The sequence below is a fragment of the Poecilia reticulata genome, chromosome 8 (genome assembly GCF_904066995.2).
Source record: "Poecilia reticulata chromosome 8, P_reticulata-male-v2, whole genome shotgun sequence".
In the NCBI taxonomy this organism is placed as follows: domain Eukaryota; kingdom Metazoa; phylum Chordata; class Actinopteri; order Cyprinodontiformes; family Poeciliidae; genus Poecilia; species Poecilia reticulata.
The window spans coordinates 26,977,485-26,990,667 of NC_088837.1; the positions used below are offsets into that span (position 1 = coordinate 26,977,485).

Sequence of the window (13,183 nt, forward strand, 5' to 3'; positions counted from 1 at the left end):
CTTGAGATGTGACGTCATCGCGCAGAGGTTGAGCGTGCGCAGTTTTCCTGTCCATATTTTATTTACTACATTTGTTCCACCATTTATTTATTTATTTATTTTTCTCGTTACGCTCGGAGGGTGAAGCGGCACGCGGCATCTGCGGTCACCTGTGTGATGTAATCAATGCGGAGGTTAGAAACGTGTCACAGGTGACAAGCTGGCTGACACCAGCGGTGATCCACACCACGCACACCACGCAACAAGCAGGCGCCACACACAATAGACACGAGAACAAAAGCCGCGCGCAGCGCTTTAACCGATTCATGTTAATGCGCGAGGACTAGTTTTTTGGCGGAGGGTTACACGGGGATGTTGAAGGCAGTGCTGGTGAGAGCGAGGCGTTAGTGTGTTTTTGTGTTTTCTGAAGCCTCGCAGGAGGAAGAGGAGCGGAGCGAGGCAGACTCTCACTGCGGAGAAAGAGAGAGACCGAGAGAGAGAGGAGTGAATGGGCACGACTCCGCCAGCTCCTCAGCGGCGCTGCGCCCTTCACGTTATCCACAGCGATCGATCCACCAACTGAGACGTTTCGACCCCCGCGCGGGTCCGTGAGGCTGGCCCGGCCCAGGAGCTCGGCGGAGCGGCGGAACCAGCGTGATGGGACACGAGTGAGGGAGCAGCCCGGAGCACAGAGCAGCTGCAGCAGCCCCGCGGAGGAACAAACAAGGAAGCGCTGAGCTGAAGCTAACGGCTAATAGCTGCAGCTAACGGCTAACTGTTGGCTAATATCGATTCTAATGAGCCAGCGAGGAGCATGCGAGCTAGCAGGAAGAGGTGAGAGGCCGCCGTGTCTGTGTGTCCGCAGCCGGGGGCTCGCCCCCTTCTGCCTTCCCGACTGCAGCTGGTTACTGTTGGGATCCTGAAGGAGGAAGCAGCCGCAGGGGGTAAATAGCTTGCTAACACGTTAGCATGCCTGCTGTTGTGTTTTCCTGCAGGTGTGGATGGGGGGGCTATGGGCAGGGACTGGGTGTCTGTACAGGTGTCGTACAGGTGTGTGATTGTTCAATTAACACAACAATAACTCGCGCGGCGGTGCAGATGCCTGAATGGAGGCGGCTATAGCAAGCTAGCTGTTAGCCATTAGCAGATCCGTATTATTCCTGGCTGCCAACATGGAGCCAACAGGCTTCCAGGTGATCAATATTGTTGTTATTAGATCTGTTGCGGTAATCATTAACAGGAGCTGATTTAACACCTGCTGTGTTTTACACACAATCACTGGGAATCTGCAGCTTTTGGTTACTGTCGGAATAAAAACCAGCCAGATAATAACTGCTGACTTTAACTGGAGATGCCTTTTGGATCAAGTGTATTTTTACTACACTGTACTTGTACTTGAGTAACATTTCTGGTTCTTCTAGCCACCGTGAGTAACTTCACTAAATGAACAACAAACATGTTTAAACCTGCAGTTTATGTTAAAGTGAGACCTCTTGTTTCTACAAAAGCTTTGTTTGAATATTTTCCATCTGCTGAACGTATGAAACATTTGGAGGTCAAATATTTATACAGGAAACTCGATAAATATTAGGATGGTATCATACCATGTTCCTCCTTCCTGATTTCTTATTTCATGTTTGTTTCGCTTCAGTGTTTCAGAATATCAAACCAAATGAAAGAAACAAGTAGCCTTAAAATGCACTTTAAACAAAGTGTTGTTATTAAGGGAGAAACCTGCTGGTGTTTCCGGATCTCTTTGCTGCTGCAGAAGCAGATTGTTGTACAACGACGGGACCAAGCAGACTGGCTGCTGGGTTTGGGTCTGTGGACGGTTCTGTTCTGCAGCCGGGTCAGCGCCAGGAACTGAGTTAGCTATAAAGCCTTATGTTCCTTCATGGTGGTTCCTGCTGCTGCTGGTTCTACTGGAGGGTCCAGCTGGCCGGGATGGGTGAAGACCTGGACCTGGCGCTCTCTGGTAGACCCCAGCTGGTTCTACCGGGTCGGGTTCCAGGACCAGGCTCGGTTCACCAGGGGAAACTCTGGGCTCTGAGGTTCTGCTGCAGGTTCTGATCAATAATCGGCTTATTTTGAGGGGGAAGGTAAACCAGCTTTTACTTTAATACAAATAACAAACCTTTATGTAACCTTTCAGATAATTAACTATGTTTAACACATAATGAACAGTGATGTGTGTAAAATGTTGAGGAATTATGTTCAAACATTAGCTCATGCGTTGCAAAAATCTAATGTTTCCCGTCTCTGAAGTTTATTTCTTTAAATGCAAAATGAATCAACGTAGCGATAATAATATTACTCAAGTAAATGACAACATTACAGTGATATAAAAAAGTTACTCAAGTGAATGTAGCCAGTGCTGCCTACGTTTGAACAGAGACGCCTGTATTATTAGCTAGTCGTCCTTTAGCTAACATTACCTGCATCTAACAGCTTTAATCAACTTGGTTTGGGGGAAAAACTGCAAAGTTCTTAGCATTTTGCTGCCATGACTCTAACACACCTGAGCAGCTCTGCCCAGCAGCAGCAGGTCTGCGTCGCTGCAGCCCAGGTGTAAACGCAGCTAGCATCTTAGCCCTCATGTTGCGTTTAAAGGCAGCTCGGAAAAACACGTTGCGACAGTTTAATCCGTTGCCAACATGTCGTAACGGCTGAAAAAAAGGGACGGAAGGCACAGATATGGGAAGTGCATAAGCCCCTGTTGTATAAATAAAGATAGGAATAACAGAGAGTTGGCCACTCTGAGGTAAAAATAAAAACAGCTTCCAGTCCAGGGAGAGCACAGCTGACTCTGTGGGCAGGCAATGACCGAGATGCCCGCTGGGCCTGCTGCTGGATCGTTGTGGTCTGTCAGAACCAGAACCAGAGGAAGCCAGTCTCCACTCCTCCTGTCACCTGCAGCAGCGTCAAATCAGAATTGAGTTGGAACTGATTGGGACACACCTGACTACTGCCCTGACCAACATGGCTGCCGGATCTTTCCCTCAGAGTCCAGCTCTGAACTCTGAAGCTCTCAGGTTGAGGAAGACGGCTCTCCTCAGCTTACCGCTCTGACTGAATGCAGCATGGAGGAGGAGGTGTCATGATGCGGGGCTGCAGGGCAGCAGAACAATGTCATTCTTTGTTTGGTGCTCTGAAAGAAAAACCTAGATTCATCTTTAATATGCGAGTCAGCAGAACTAACCAATCGATCTAATCATTTCTGTCACAAATGATCTCATGGAAACTGGATCTTGTATATTAGTTTGAAATCTGATTAAACGCAGCTTTCTGGAATAAATCCTGGTTCAGATGAAAGTGTGGCTGTAAAACTATTTTCCTAAAAATATGTTTTACATCATAATATTTATAGTAGCACTAAATATTAAACCAAACTCTGCGTGCATGTCGCCTCCTGTCTGAAGAGCCGTCGCAGCTTTAACCCGTTTTCCTGATGTCATGCAGCGAGCTGCCGGAGTCCTGAGGTTCTGGAGAGGTTCTGGAAGACTGCAGGCCGGCCCGACTGGAGTCTGGTTCTGACCCGTCTCTCTCTCTCTGTGTGCAGCTGACTTGTTGGGGGATGTCGGGCAGTAAGGCGCTGGGCGGGGGGGCGGGCAGCGGGGCGCGGCGCAGGCGGACCCGGTGCCGGCGCTGCCAGGCCTGCATGAGGACCGAGTGTGGAGAGTGTCACTTCTGTAAGGACATGAAGAAGTTCGGAGGACCGGGGAGGATGAAGCAGTCCTGTCTGCAGAGACAGTGCACAGCGGTGAGACACACACACACACACACACACAGACAGTAGTTTGTATTTCTGTCCAGATCAGGACTTTGTTTTGACTTCATTAATTTTAGTAACTGTATTTATTATGTTTCCCATGAAGAACAGAACATTCAGTCCGTTACAGTTTTATGTTTTCAGGCCGCAGTGGTAGATTAACTACCGCTTAGCTAATAGCAGTGGTAGATTAACTACCGCTGCTATTAGCTAATAGCAGTGGTAGATTAACTACCGCTGCTATTAGCTAATAGCAGTGATAAATTAACTATCGCTTAGCTAATAGCAGTGGTAGATTAACTACCGCTGCTATTAGCAAATCTAACACAACAGTGTTAGCTTAGCATACTTAGAATTGGAATTTGACTAAATATTTAATGTGTTTTACATTACTGTTTTTATAGTTCAGCATCATTACATATGTTATCATTTCTTTTGTAACATTTCTTTTCAGTTTATTTTATGAATTTAATCTGCATTTTTGAGTTCATGTGACTGAAATGGATTCAATACAATTCAGAAATACTTTATTGATCCCAAAGATAAATTAAATGTGTGTGTGTGTGTGTGTGTGGTGTGTACGTGCAGCCCGTGTTGCCTCACACAGCGGTGTGTTTTGCGTGCGGCGAGGCGGGGAAGGAAGACACAGTGGACTCTGAGGAGGAGAAGTTCAGCCTCTGCCTGATGGAGTGCACCATCTGCAACGAGATCATCCACCCCAGCTGCCTCAAGGTGAGTCGGACCAGAACCAGCAGCAGCTGCTGCTCATGTTTGAGAAATCCTTTCATCTCTATAGCAACCATTGAGCTGTAAAACGCCTGGATGGCCCTAGCCCCGCCTCCAGGGCCCCTCCCTCTCTGCTCCTTCAGACTAGCCAGCAGCAATTAGCAAACAGCGGCTGAGTTCATTGCAGGAGCTGCTGCTCAGAGCAGCTGGTAGAAACGTTAAAGGGTTAATAGAGGAGCCATGTTGGGATGACTTACTGGAGGCGGAGCTTCAGGAAGAGCAGGAGCTTCTTAAAGAGACAGAGGCCCAATTTCAAGTAGTATTTATTGAATTAATATTTATGAAGCATTTTAATGACAGGTGGAGGAAAACACAGAACACCGGCCCTTTAATGTCTGGACCAGGTTCTGACCTCACCTGTCCGGTCCAGAACGCCTCCAGAACCGAACATTTCTCTCTCTCTGTCTGATTTAGTCCATGAGACTCTGAGCTGCTCGCTGGCTTCGGTTTGATGGAGGTGAACCTGGACCGGTTCTGGAGAGCAGAACCTGCTGATGCCATCTGTGTTTCCGTCTCTCTGCAGATGGGAAAGGCGGACGGGATCATCAACGACGAGATCCCAAACTGCTGGGAGTGTCCCAAGTGCCACAAGGAGGGGAAGACCAGCAAGGTGAGTCGGCCCGGCCCGGCCCGGTCCAGTCCGGTCCGGTCCGGTCCGGTCGCCATGTTAGTAGAGAGTTCTGATCAGGTCTGTCTCTCGGATCCAGGACCAGGCGGACGGGTCGGGGAAGCGGCGGCTGGACAACGGGGAGGCGGGGCGCTGGAAGCTGACGGATGACCCGCCCCCCAAGAAGAAAGCTCCGCCCCCATTGGAGGAGGCGGCCCGGCCGGAGGGCGGGCACAAGAGGAAGAAGGAGAAGGAGCAGCCAATGGACAGTGGGCCCAAGAAGAAGGTGAGCCCGGTCCATTCTGTGTGGTTCTGGTACTGGTCTGGATCCACTCTGATCCGCCGTTTCCTGTTGCCCTTCAGATTAAAGGCGCGCATGAGAAACGTCTCAAAAAGGTAGGAAGCCTTCATTTCTTTGACCCCCAGTGAGGCCACGCCCACGTTTCCTGTCTGCAGTTACATCAGAACCAAAGTTCTCAGAATCACCAAAATGCATCAGGAGGAAACATGAATAATCTGACGGATTGTAATTCTGAGCTGAAGGTTTGGTTCTGATTTAACAGACAGGAAGCAGCGTGTCGGCCGCCATGTTGGATTCATGTTGATGTGAATTCAAACTCAGAAGTTTCCATCTGTTCTGGTCAGAAACCCAAACAGGAAGTGGGCGAGTCGAACGGACCCGGTTCTTCCTCTGTGGCGGCGGCAGGAGGCCAGCAGAGCTCGTCCTCCTCCCAGCCAGCAGGGGGCAGCGCGGCGGCGGCCGGAGCGACGTCCAGCGCTGAGCAGCGTTCGCATCACCGCGAGAAGCTGGAGCGTTTCCGCAGGATGTGCCTGCTGGAGCGCCGGCCCTCCTCCTCCTCCTCCTCGTCTTCCAGCTCAGAGTCCGACTCGGAGTCCGACTCGGACGACTCGCTCCGGGACGAGCAGGGGGGCGGGTCTTCGCCCTCGTCGTCCTCCCCGGCCCCACCCCCTCCAGTTGTCTACGGCAACAGCGGCGGGAGCCGCGCGGAGCGGGAGCGGAGCCGCAGCGAGCGGGAGCGGGCGCGGCGGCTGGCCGAACTCGGCTTCAGCGCCAGCGACGAGTCGGAGGGGGAGGGGGAGAGGGGCGAGGAAGAGCGGGAGGAGGAGCCAGCGCGGGGGGGCGGGGACAAGGCCCGGCGGCGGGGAGGGGGCGGGGCCGACATGCCGTCACGGGGACGCAAACCCGGTCTGATGGACCCAGAGGAGGACGACGTTCCGGAGCGGAGCAGGAAGAACTCCGCCTCCCTGCCCCCCCCCTCGCCGCTCTCGTCCAATCAGATCCCTCCGTCCTCACTGCACGACGGCTTCGCGGCGAAGCAGCGCAGCAACGGACAGGAAGCGCGCAACGGGCGGACCCGGGGCGGGGCGGGGGGCGGGGAGAAGGAGAACGCCAGCGGCGTTCTGACCAATCACAGACATGGCGGCGGAGGGGGCGGAGCCAAAGGCAGCCGCGGCAACAAGATCCGCAACAACAGCAAGACGCCGAGCCAGAGGAGCGGCGTGTCGTCCTCCATTCCCACCTCCAACGGGGGGGGCGTGGCCAGCAGCGGCCTGCTGATGTCGGCCATGGCGGCGTCGCCGTGCTCGCAGCCGTCCCGCCTGGCGCCGCGCTCCCAGGTGATGAAGCGCAGCCCCCCCGCCGTGCCCTCGCCCCCCCGGCCCGTCCAGATGGAGCGGCACCTGGTGCGGCCGCCCCCCGCCTGCCCGGAGCCAAGCTGCCTGCTGCTGGACTGCGGCTCCGCCCACATCATGACGCGGGACGTCTGGCTGCGAGTCTTCACCTACCTGAGCCAGCGGGAGCTCTGCGTCTGCATGAGGGTGTGTCGCACCTGGAGCCGCTGGTGAGTCACTTCCTGCTTCCTGCTGGGCGGCTCGCCAGCTGGTCACCTGTTGACCTGTCGACCCGTTGGCCCTCCCAGGTGCTGCGACAAGAGGCTGTGGACGCAGATCGACCTGAGCCGCCAGCGCTCCATCACCCCCCCGATGCTGAGCGGCATCATCCGGCGGCAGCCCGTCTCCCTCAACCTGGGCTGCACCAACATCTCCAAGAAGCAGCTGATGTGGCTCATCAACCGCCTCCCAGGTGAGGGTGTGGCGCCCGCCGCTCCGCCTCGTTCCGGTCCGGATCGTTCTGCTGTAACCCTCTGTCCCCCTCCAGGTCTCCTGGAGCTGAACGTCTCCGGCTGCGCCTGGCCGGCCGTCTCGGCCCTCTGTCAGGCCGTCTGTCCGTGTCTGAAGCTTTTGGACCTCAGCAGAGTGGAAGACCTTAAAGACTCTCACCTGAGGGAGCTGCTGGCCCCCCCACCCGAGTCCCGGACAGGTGAGTCCCTCCCCGCCTCTCTAACCTTCTGCTGCTCGGCCCAGAGCGGCTCTCAGTGTCCTGCGCTCTGATTGGTCCTCAGCTCCCAGCGAGAGCCGGGCGGGGCGGTTCCAGAACGTGACAGAGCTGCGATTGGCCGGTTTGGACCTGACGGACGCGTTGTCCCGCCTCCTGGTGCGCCACACCCCCCAGCTGACCCGGCTGGACCTGAGCCACTGCCTGAACGTCGGCGACCAGACGGTCCGCAACCTCACTGTGTCGCCGCTGAGGGAGAGCCTCACTCACCTCAACCTGGCAGGTAGGCGGGGCCAGCACTCCTCCTCCTCATCCTCGCCCTTCGTCAGGCTCACACTGTGTGTGTGTGTGTGTGTGTGTGTGTGTGTGTGTGTGTGTGTGTGCGCGCAGGCTGTGTGAAGCTAACTGAACAGTGCGTCCAGCTGCTCCAGTGCTGCTCCGCCCTGCAGACGGTCGACCTGCGCTCCTGCTCCCTCCTCTCCACCGAGTCGGGACAGCTGCTCTCCTTCCCCTTCCTGTCCTCCTCTTCCTCCTCCTCTTCCTCCACCTCCTCCTCCGCCGCCGCCTCCTCTTCCTCGGCCGGCGCCGCCACCGTCGCTGCTAACTCGTCCTCCTCGGCTCTTCCTGACGACAGAACGCTGCTGAAGAACAGCTAAGTCATGTGACCGCTTTAAGCCCCGCCTCCGCCCGTGTTACACTACAAGCAGGTGAGGAAGAGGAGGAGCAGCTCTTCCTCAGAGGAGACTTGGTGAAACTTGGCAACCCTGAGCATGTACATATTCGTTCCTCTGTACATTTATGGGTGTGTGTATATACCTGTAGTTTACTGTAAATGACCTTTGACCTCCCTGAACACTCCCTCCTTTCGACCAATCACGGCCCCCCTCGTCAGCTGCTGATTCAGCCACACACACACACACACACACACACACACACCCAGAGCTGCTTCCTGAAACGTTCCAGCTCAACGTTCCTCCACATTCCCATCAGAATCTCTGTGGGTCCGTTCGGACCGGTTCGGACCCGGGCACAGGCCTCCAGTCTGTCCCGGCACCGGGTGTTTGGGCTGACCCTCTACCCTGTCTCTGTGTGTGTGTGTGTGTGTGTGTGTGTGTGTGTGTGTGTGTGTGTGTGTGTGTGTGTGTGTGTGTGTGTGTGTGTCTAAACTGAGCCTCGTCAGCCCCTCCTCTTTGGTTCTGGTCCGATCGAATCTTGATCTCGTGTTATTTCTCAGGAGTATTTTTTGTTGACTTTTAATTTATTCGGTGCCACAGCAGCACTTCCCGCCGCGGTCTGAGCCGAGCTGGTTCTGGTCTGGTTCAGGGTTCTGCTGCAGCTCGGTCCGGTTGGAAGAAAGGGGACGGAGAAACTTCACAGAGTGACTCATCTGGGTTTTTAGAGCATCTTCATATCGCTGCTCGTGTGCGCGGCTTTGAGTCTCTGATCTCTGCGGAGAGGAGGTCCGGTCCGGTCCGGTCCCAGTCCTGGATTTATTCTGGAAAATGTTGTTCATCTCCTTCAGATCATATCGGAGCCTTCATGTCTTTACTTTCTGTTTCCATTCATTTTCAGTATCAAAACAAATAAAACTATCAGGAGGAGGGCACCCGAAAACTGGTTCCGACCCGAAAACTGGTTCTGACCCGAAAACTGGTTCCGACCCGAAAACTGGTTCTGACCCGAAACTGGTTCTGACCCGAAAACTGGTTCCGACCCGAAAACTGGTTCCGACCAGAAAACTGGTTCCGACCCGAAAACTGGTTCCGACCCGAAAACTAGTTCCGATCCAAAATGACCAATTCATCAGAATTCCAAAGATGATTCCAGCTCTGAACAGATTCCTGACCTAAAACCAGATTCTGAAACTCTGAACTAATTCCTGGCTCTGACCCGGTTCCTGACTCTGACCCGGTTCCGAAGTCGTTTTCTGCCCGGATGCATAAAGGAATAATAATAATTGAGACATTTTCTGATCGTTTCTCAACTGAAGATGAGTGAAAAGCTGCCAAACCCAGGAATGCTTCAGGACGGGTCAGATCAGAACCAGCTCAGAAACTGGATCAGAACCAGCTCAGAAACTGGATCAGAACCAGTTCAGAAACTGGATCAGAGGACGGAGAACTCAACTTTATTTCTGAGAAAAAAATGGTGAGCGGTTTATCACTGATGGCGCCTGGTTCTGGTTCTGCTGCTCCTCTCTGTGTATTAATTCGGAACCGACCCGGCTTGGCCCGGTTCGGTTCTGCAGAGTGTTTGCTGGTGGGCTGAATGTTGCGGCGCCTCCGGCCTCGTTGTGCCATAAACGGCAGCAGCTCACAGTTTTATATGTTTTAAGTTGTTTTTTACAGTGTGGGAGGGGGGGGGTCACTTTGCGGGCTTCACCTAGCAACAGGTGAGCAGATCGAAGCTGATTGGTTGAACATATCAGTTTTGGATCTTGGTATATTCTCGATGCACTGGATCAACTCGATGTTCCCTGCTCCTCTTTTTTTGCCAAATGTAGTTTTTGTTGTGGAAAAAGGGGCATTTCCTGTTTCATTCTGTGTTCGGTTTGTTTTCTATTTTGTCCGCGAATCTTCCAACGTGTTGATGGGAAACGAGGAAGAAGGTGGAACAAACGGTGAAAACAGACAAAAAAAGACCAACTCAAGGCAGCTACGTATGAATGACTACTGTACAATGATGAATAAAGAAGCAATGGGTTCGTTTTTACTCCTGTCTGTGTGCTTATTTCTCACTATCTGCTGGTTTAGCCTTAAATGAGTGGAAAGCAGGAGATCTCAGTTCCTCCATCATCACAGAGGAGATCCAGCAGCACTTCCGGTTCTGCCAGGAGGATCCGTCAGAGTGACGGGTTCACTGAGTTCACCCACTAATCAGCTGTGACTGATTAAGTCTGTTTTAGATCGTTCTTGAGAAACTAATCACTTAATAAATAGCTTTTTCTCATTTCTTATCGTTTCTGAACTGTTCCTGCTTTACTAGAGCAGCGGAGCAACAAGTGGATCTCTGAAGGTATGGAGGCTGAGAGCAGCAGGTCCTCTGATTGGCTGAGAGCAGCAGGTCCTCTGATTGGCTGAGAGCAGCAGGTCCTCTGATTGGCTCAAAACGTTCAGAACTTTATTAAACAACAACAATCAACATAACATGTTTTTCGGTTCCGTCACCAAAATAACAGCAGAGCAGGAGATTAAAGTGAACTAACCAACCACCGCTGTGTTCATGAGGATTATTGATGATAAATATCAAGCCTGAAAACCTGATATCGGACTGAATGTTATGTTTTAACATAATCTCTGGTCGGGAGGTTGCCATGGCAACGGCTGTGCTTAAATGACAGAGAAAAGGTGCGACTGGTTTAGAGCTGATCACCTGTTCAGGTTGTTTTTCTTTCCTGTGTCTCATCACAGCTGCTGTAGTTTCTGAACGTTCAATAAACGACAAACTTGGACTAATTACCTCGATCTTTGTGATTATAAGTCATTTATAACAAACATCAAACATGGTAAATATGTTTCATTAAGTATTTAACAAACAAATGGCTTCTACCGCGATAATTATGTGAAATTAAATTAATTGATTTAAAAAAATAGTTTGGTGCTTTGAGCTCAGAGTCTGAGAGGCTTTTTCTTTATCAAACTATTTTTAGCCTCTTATTTATAGGAAATATTGATGTTGATGAGATTTCCTCCAAAATAATAACGTTTTTCAACCTTTATAGCTCCACTGTTGAAACTCTAACATTCACAAATGAAATAAAATCCAGTCCAACATCTGGTTTGAGGTGATTCCTCTGGAACCTGTTGAAGGAAAAACATCCCAACTTCAGAAGATGAGCTTTAACCTAACAGAGCTCTGTGGTTCCTCCTGTCAGTGTGAGAGTCAGGGTGAGGAGGCGCCATGTTAGGAAGAGAAGCTGCAGGATCTTCAGAACAAACAGGTCAAGATGCTGGGCTACTGATTATCCCTCTGTCTGGACACAGGACCAGTAGAACCAGTTTAACAGATAAAATGAATGGTTATAAACCAGACATGGAAAACTGGGATGCTCTCCATGCCATGATGTTCAGGATTTAGGTCTCATGGCATCTCAAGGTGTCAACATTGCAGCCAGTGGGCTGAAGGAGGAAATACAGATTTATTTTGTAGCAGTTCAAGAGATACCAGCTTTTATCGCTTCAAAAATAAATCATCAGCACAGAAACTCCAAAGCACACAAAGCTTTAGTTTGGGGACCACCTAACTCAGTGTTTCTCAACCTTTTTCGGCCCAGCGCCCCCCCAGCCTCTATCCAGCCCCCCCTGCCCCCCCACCAAAGAATTTACAGGCTACTTTGCACTGACTATTATTTTATTATTAATATTACCATCACTATTGTAGATGTTTTGATTTTTATGCTTGTTTCTGTTTTTATCATCAAGATAATTTTCCAGAGAACAAAAAAGTCATGAGAATAGAAATTATTTTCACAGGCGTCTAACAGCAGCCAATCAGAGTGGATCAATATTCTTATTCTTTGCCATTTTCTAGTTGTTAAATATTCCACAAAATGACCAGATAAAAGATGTTCAACATGCCAGTTTAAACTTTGATCTATTTCCAACCGACTGAGCTGCAGCATTAAAACATGGATAGAACTGTAACTACATTAATCACAGCTCTTCTTCTCTTCAGGGTTTCTGGTGGTGCAGCTCTGTGCTGCCTTCAGGAGAATGGGACATCAGAGCATCATCCATAAAACTTCATGTGGCATTTATTGTTCAAACCAGAGCTTTCAGTGGAAAACTAAAGTTCCTTTTAATGCCATACAAATATGAGACAGAAACATGGATTATATCTTTATATAGATCTGTCTATTGATTATAGATCAATAGTTTTACTGGACAGAAATGACAAAGAACAAATCTGGTTCTTAATCAAATCCTAATGAGTCAAAGTGTCATGGAGTCATCAGCCTCATGACATTAACACTGACATGAAAAATAATATTGAAGAAATAAATATATCAAATCTGATTAAAACATAAATAAGTGATCAGTTATTTACTGTTATGGTCTGTAAGATATATTTATTCTCAGTACTAGATGTGGTCTCAACAAACCCATGACACTAAAACAATATTATTTTACCTTTTATCTGGAAATAGTGTCTGTTTATTCTTGCCATACAGTCTCTGTATTAATTATTGCTCTAAAGGTCTTGCCATACCAGTTTATTCCTCTGTATTTACTTTAGTTTCTTGGTTTATTCTTGCATTTTGTTCTTCATTCATTTCCATTTAGTTTCCTTTGATTAGTTTTATCCTTTCTTGGTTTATTGCTATGTCCACTTTAGTTTCTTTCCTGTTGCTACATTTATTTTATCGTTTATTCACCATCAGTAATCTTCACTCATCACCTGCTGCGCCGCCTAATCGTCATATTTCACATCATGTGTTGATTTTTCACTGTTCAGCGTCAGATTCTCTGTTTTTATGCCATAATTCACATCTAGTTCGTCGCTCCGTTTTATGTTCAGCTTCTCCAGTTTCAGAGTTTAGCGCAACCTTAACCCCTAAGGTGCAGGGCGGTGGGGAAGCGTATCGATGGGGAAAAGGCAGACTGACATAAACCTTTTAAAACAACGGAAACAATTTCTGCATTCTGATTATTGAAATGTAAAAGTGCTGTGTTGTTCTATCAGCCCG

The 13,183-nt window shown here is 50.1% G+C and overlaps 1 protein-coding gene across 2 annotated transcripts; it reads left to right on the top strand.

The window, feature by feature from the left end:
- Window positions 1-98: 98 nt before the first annotated feature.
- Window positions 99-10,209, top strand: fbxl19 (F-box and leucine rich repeat protein 19). 2 transcript variants are annotated; one of them, XM_081610389.1, is made up of 11 exons: window positions 99-813; window positions 3,539-3,739; window positions 4,337-4,480; window positions 5,058-5,144; window positions 5,242-5,427; window positions 5,505-5,537; window positions 5,787-7,003; window positions 7,082-7,245; window positions 7,321-7,482; window positions 7,565-7,780; window positions 7,888-10,209. In XM_081610389.1, the coding sequence occupies exons 2-11, from the start codon at window positions 3,554-3,556 to the stop codon at window positions 8,151-8,153; spliced, it is 2,661 nt and encodes an 886-aa protein (XP_081466515.1). In that variant the 5' UTR covers window positions 99-813; window positions 3,539-3,553; the 3' UTR covers window positions 8,154-10,209. The 2 variants fall into 2 exon arrangements, with proteins under 2 accessions (XP_081466515.1, XP_081466516.1); XM_081610390.1 differs by lacking the exons at window positions 99-813; window positions 3,539-3,739 and having other exon boundaries at window positions 4,358-4,480; window positions 4,949-5,144.
- The last annotated feature ends 2,974 nt before the right edge of the window (window positions 10,210-13,183 follow it).